The sequence below is a fragment of the Montipora capricornis genome, chromosome 1, assembly GCF_036669925.1.
Source record: "Montipora capricornis isolate CH-2021 chromosome 1, ASM3666992v2, whole genome shotgun sequence".
Lineage (NCBI taxonomy): Eukaryota > Metazoa > Cnidaria > Anthozoa > Scleractinia > Acroporidae > Montipora > Montipora capricornis.
In genome coordinates, this window is record NC_090883.1 from 16025638 (window position 1) to 16031001 (window position 5364).

Sequence of the window (5364 nt, forward strand, 5' to 3'; positions counted from 1 at the left end):
GGTGTATTTAGCACCCCTTTATGTGGCAGCCTCACATGCCATATATGTGTGACACAGGTTTCTCTTTCTCCATATTATCACTTTATTACACAGTAAAAACCTAATGGAAAATTAGAGAAATTCAATATCTCCAGAAACGACTCAAAGAATACGAATGGAAATACCAGGCCTAGCTTACAAAAATAATTCAGTTGCTAAAACTAAGAAACGTGAGACATGAAGGCTCACTGGATCCGATAATAGACACAAACAAACGCCAGCCTAGGGTGGTAACGGAAACCAAAATGAATCCTGAATCAACAGACTAATTAACAATAAAATAAGCTCACCCTGGCGGCTGAACATGTTAAGGACACTGTAAGAAATATAAAATGTGTAAACAAACAGAAAGAAGGCGAGTTGGAAACACGAAATTAGAAAGGGAAATGCAAAAAGCTGCATCTAAGCGGGAAATTACTGTAGCTTGTGACACGAGCACACGGCTACATGAGAACGGAAAGCCGAACAAATAACGCTCCAAATGCTAAAGGTCTCCAAAACACTTAAGTTACAAGCAGAATAACACATTACCTAAAAGATTGTGGCAAGATTACAAAGCGGTGGCAGGACTTACTGATATAAAAGTGCAAAGAAAAACAAAACTGCAAACAAAACTCAAACAGGATGAACACGCCATACACTACATCATGTATGCGCATGTGCGGCCTTATCGGCTCCAGGGCCCATGTGTGCGCATGCACTCTCACACATGATCCACCTTCCCACATGCTTGCCATGGGAGAACAGTTTTTGCTGTTCCCAACCCAGCTTGCTACATGTATGGCATGTGAAGCTGCCACTTAAAGGGGTGCTAAAAATGCCCACCTGGTATGTTAGCTACGCCATGCTGATGAGGCCCAAAAGGCTGAAACAGCTGTGTGATTGTGACAAATTGGGTTTTTTGTTAATTTTTTGGGTCCTGTCCTGAGTACCTGCCGGGACGGAATGGTGTGGATCCAACCCTAAACCCGCCATGCCGTCCCTTCGCTGTCTGAACAGTGTGGTATTACAGGGATGGAGCTTCTAGGATCAGGCGTCATGCGATGATCTGATCTCGTCTGGCCTTGTTCAAGTATGTGTTGTCCGTTCAAATTTTAGGTTCCGTTCCGTGTATGTTCGTGATTTGCCTTCCGAAGTTTTCGAGTCTCATGGAAAAGTTCTGTCAGTCCAGCCCAGTACCTTTGCCAACTTTCCTGCACTCTGTGATGGTAACCACATCGTTGAGATGGCATTAGACCTTGACATTCTTTAGTGATTATGATTGTTGTGTTTGGTACGCCCGCTAGCCTCTCCGTTGTGTTGTTGTGTTCGCTGTGAAACTGGTCATTGTGGTTCTTCTCGCCCTCTCTCTGGTCTGTGCAGGCACTGTCTTCAGCCCGGTCATATGGCTCCAGAGTGTAGACAAGCCGGGGGTGCTATTTACCCAGGAACAGAGGTTTTGCATTGAAGTGTGCCTGCCGCTGAAGATGACGCCAGTGCTGATTATGCTCCTCCTCCTGAGGAAGCTTCTTCTGAGTCTTCCGAGGTGGAGAAAGACGATGAGATGTTGTCTGGGGATGACGAGGTTGTTGCCTCGGCAGCTCCTTCCCCTTCCTCTTCTCCAGATGTTCCTGCTTCTGATGTTGGTTCCGCTCTTGATGTTCCTGAAGTTTCTGTTTCTGTTCCTAAGGGTTCCTGACGTTCCTGCATCGCCTGTTCCACCTGCTCCTGTTTCTGATGTTCCTTCTTCTTTTCATGTTCAGGATGTTCCTGTTTCGTCTGCTGCTTCAGTGCCACCTGCGGTTCGTCGGTTTCAAGTACTCATCGTGATAAAATTGATTCTCTTCTTCTTTCTGCTTTAGGGGAACTGTATCGTGATGATGTAGTTTGAATGTCCAACAAAAGAGTTGCTGATTTTGTCTCTTGACTAATGGACAAGCACAGTTAACCTCCTGATTCCTGTTATTATATTATTAATCATGTTTTTCGTATTCAGCAGAAGTTATCTGATGTGAAGAGGCCTATAAAGCGTGCTCCTGCTAAATTGTTGGACTCTGAGGGTCCTCCTGCTCGCTGGCCGACTCGTACGGATCGCATGCTATCTAAGGGAATTTCCAGTGTGACTTTACTTTGAGTTTGATTTAGTAGTTTATTTATTTTTCTAGTCAAATTATGAACATCTGAGTGCATCAAAAAAATATGAAGCATGGATAAGATAGATCACTGGCTTTTTACGAACGGTTTTTTGCGCGATATGAAAATTCAGTGGGAGTCTTTACAGCAAATAAACTCTTTTCTGGCTCGCTGGTATGTTGGCTGATAACGTCCTTGGCTGAGAGATTGTCCTTAAATTTTCATATTTGCCCTCGATGCTTCACTTCTCGGACAATCTTTCAACGACGGACATTACGGACCATTTACTCATGGGAAACTCTCACTTTACACAAGGGAAGTCCATGTCTTGAGTGTAACCCCATTACCAACAGTGAAACTGCCCACGGGAAATTACCATCCTCATCCTCTTCTTTGTTTGAGGTCTTCAGTACGTGGAAATTATACAGTTCCTTTCAAAATATCATGGAAAGGTGATCAGCGAGAGGACCCTTCACAGAAGGCTAAGAGAATACGGGTTGAATAGAAGAACACCATGATATGACATTGACGAGATCGAAGAAGAAGTAAGACAACTTCTTGATAGGCCTGAATGTTTGGTTGGGTACAGGCATACTTAACATACCTTGCAACGGCGCGGAGTTCAAGTTCCTTGTTTTGTTGTACAGGAATTAATGCAGTATTTCGATCCTGTAGGGTGTGAATTGAGGCGGGCGCACCGTTTGAGAAGAAGGGTATAACCACAATGCAGGGCCAATTGCAGTTTGGCACTTTGATGGTTACGACAAGTTGAAACCATACGGTTTCTCGATACATGGCTGTATCAATGGATGGTCGAGGAAAGTTTTGTGGATTGTAATAATAATATAATATAATATAATGTCTGACCTGCTAATCGCCCATTCTTGCAGTTGGAGACTGAATTACTAAGGGCGCAGCTCAACGAGGGCGGACCGAAGGAGCTGTGCTGCCGGTTAGGCGCTCTGCCCCTGAACACGACCCATGTATGACCTCGGAGCACAGCACCACAGCCTGATGGAATAGGCCGGGAGTCGATTTTGAGGAGGGAGGAAAACCGGAGTACCCGGAGAAAAACCCTCGGAGTCAGATTGAGATCGACTGAAACTCAGCCCACATACAGCCTCAAGCGCAGAGTTGAACCTGGGTCGCAGAGGTGGGAGGCCCGGTTGATGACCACTAAACCACCCTGACATGCTCCAATAATTACCCTGATAATATAGCGTCCTATTACCTAGATGCTGTTGAGCAGTACGGAGGGTGTCCAGTTGAGCTCGACACAGATTTAGGAACTGAGAACGGAACAATGGCTGCTATTCAGGCTTTTTTTCATGATCACGAGCATGCTCATCGCTTTGTTTTTTCGCCAAGAAACCAGCGTATAGAGGATTACTGGTCGTTTTATAGGCGAAAAAATTCAACATGGTGGATAACTCTTTTTCAAGATCTGATTCATCAATACCAGCTGAACACTAGTGATCCTTTGGAGACCGAATGCTTGTGGTTTTGTTTCGCAGAGTTACTTCAAAATGATTTGGATAAGGTTACGAGAACACTGGAACACTCATCGAATTCGGCAGTCAAGATGTGATACAATACCTGGGCAGCCAGATGCTTTGTTTTACTTGCCCGAGTTGCAGTGGGGAGCAATCAGCTTATCACTTCCAGTACCCGAAAGGGAAATAACACATGCCCGTGATCAACTGGTTGCGCATTTGAAAACTGCATAGTTGAATTTGCGTGGTATAAATAAATTTTGTTATTATTTTATTATTAAATGCTGTAGGTGAGGAATACCAGCAATATTTTCAATACGTGAGAGAGACCAATCACATAAGGAAGCCTGCTCATTGGAGAGAAGCTCTTCAGTTATACCACTATCTCCTTCAAGTTGCAAGATAAATGCTACCAATAGGGGATTTAGAGACTGCCGTGTTGGCTTTATTGAATGACTCAACATGTAAAATGAAATCTAAAATGAAATCTTCTTGATAAGTTCCTTAAAAAACAGTGAACTTATCAAGTTCAAATGATAAAAAAAAGTGCAATTCACTTTTCTAGTTTATACCCAAGGGCGGATCTAGGGGAGGTGCACTGGGTACATGTGCACCCCCCTCGGTTACCGAAATAAAAATAAAAAAAACCTAAATAACAGACAGCGGTCTAGCTACTAGAGGATATTAAAAGCACAAAAACTGCATTAAGTTAGATTTTTATTTGCCTCATCATTTACAGATTTATCATACTACAACCCTAACCCCCTTAAAAACATGTATTATACATTGTCTAACATATAAAGATTAGGTTTCCTGTGCATTTCTGTCTGACATGTGCACTCCCCTAGCCGAAATCCTAGATCCGCCCTTGATACCTGGAACTTTTAATATAACAATTTGAAACAGCTCACTTTAATTTGGTAAAGCTTTGTCTCCCGAAGTACTTATTTGTACTTAGCTCTGTCCTAAGGAGTTATGCCGGAACTGAAAATCATGGCTGTTGGCAACTATAAAAATCTATTATTAGCTAACCATTCCCAATGTGAAAGGGGTAGGGGATAGTGGTTGGTGTTACATTGGCAGGAATATGTATACCAACAATAATTGATCACTGCCATTTAAACAATAATTGCCTTGATAACAAAAACTATTTATTTGTTAGTGATGTACATATGTTCCAGAAAACAGTAGTGAGTAAACACAATGTTCGTATAAAGTTCAAGAGAAAAATCCATTTCCTGACCATTCCCCAATGCTGGGTGTGACAATGGATTACCATGTTAACAATAACTATCTACTGTATTAGAGAATTATTTTCTGTAAGCATAACAACAACAGTAACAATGTTTGTAAAAAGCTCAAGTCTCAATGTGGTAAAGCCACAGCTTTCCTTCTATTAAATGCACTAACTTCTTCTAACGTTGAAGAGTTCTGTTTTCTGTGATAAAAACAACAGTAACAATGTTTGTAAAAAAAATTAAGTCTGAATGTGTTGATTACACTTTTCCAAAGCCACAGCTTTCCTTGAGTGCACTAACCATCAGATCATTAAATGCATTGACATCTTCTTCACCACGTTGCAGGTAGATGATGAAGGTCTCCTTTTTTCACCATCCTGGTCATAGAAAGCAATTGTAATAGGTTTTCCAAACCCAAGAGGAGGAACTCGGTCAGCCCCTGTAATGAACATCAGTACATGCTCCAACTGGCAATCTTTCAT

General features: G+C 42.3%; 1 protein-coding gene across 1 annotated transcript; it reads right to left on the bottom strand.

Moving 5' to 3' along the window:
- Positions 1 to 1521: 1521 nt before the first annotated feature.
- LOC138059460 (uncharacterized) lies at positions 1522 to 5364 on the bottom strand. The gene is made up of 2 exons (XM_068905082.1): positions 5218 to 5364; positions 1522 to 1815 (listed from the first exon to the last, which is right to left on the bottom strand). The coding sequence occupies exons 1-2, from the start codon at positions 5362 to 5364 to the stop codon at positions 1522 to 1524; spliced, it is 441 nt and encodes a 146-aa protein (XP_068761183.1).

What these genes read in the sequence shown, in the direction of transcription:
- LOC138059460 (XM_068905082.1), bottom strand. Translation starts at nt 5,364, where the DNA reads ATGAAAGATTGCCAGTTGGAGCATGTACTGATGTTCATTACAGGGGCT. An exon ending in CATCATCTACCTGCAACGTG is followed by an intron (nt 1,816 to 5,217) that starts GTGAAGAAGATG and finishes GACGAACCGCAG; the next exon opens with GTGGCACTGAAGCAGCAGAC.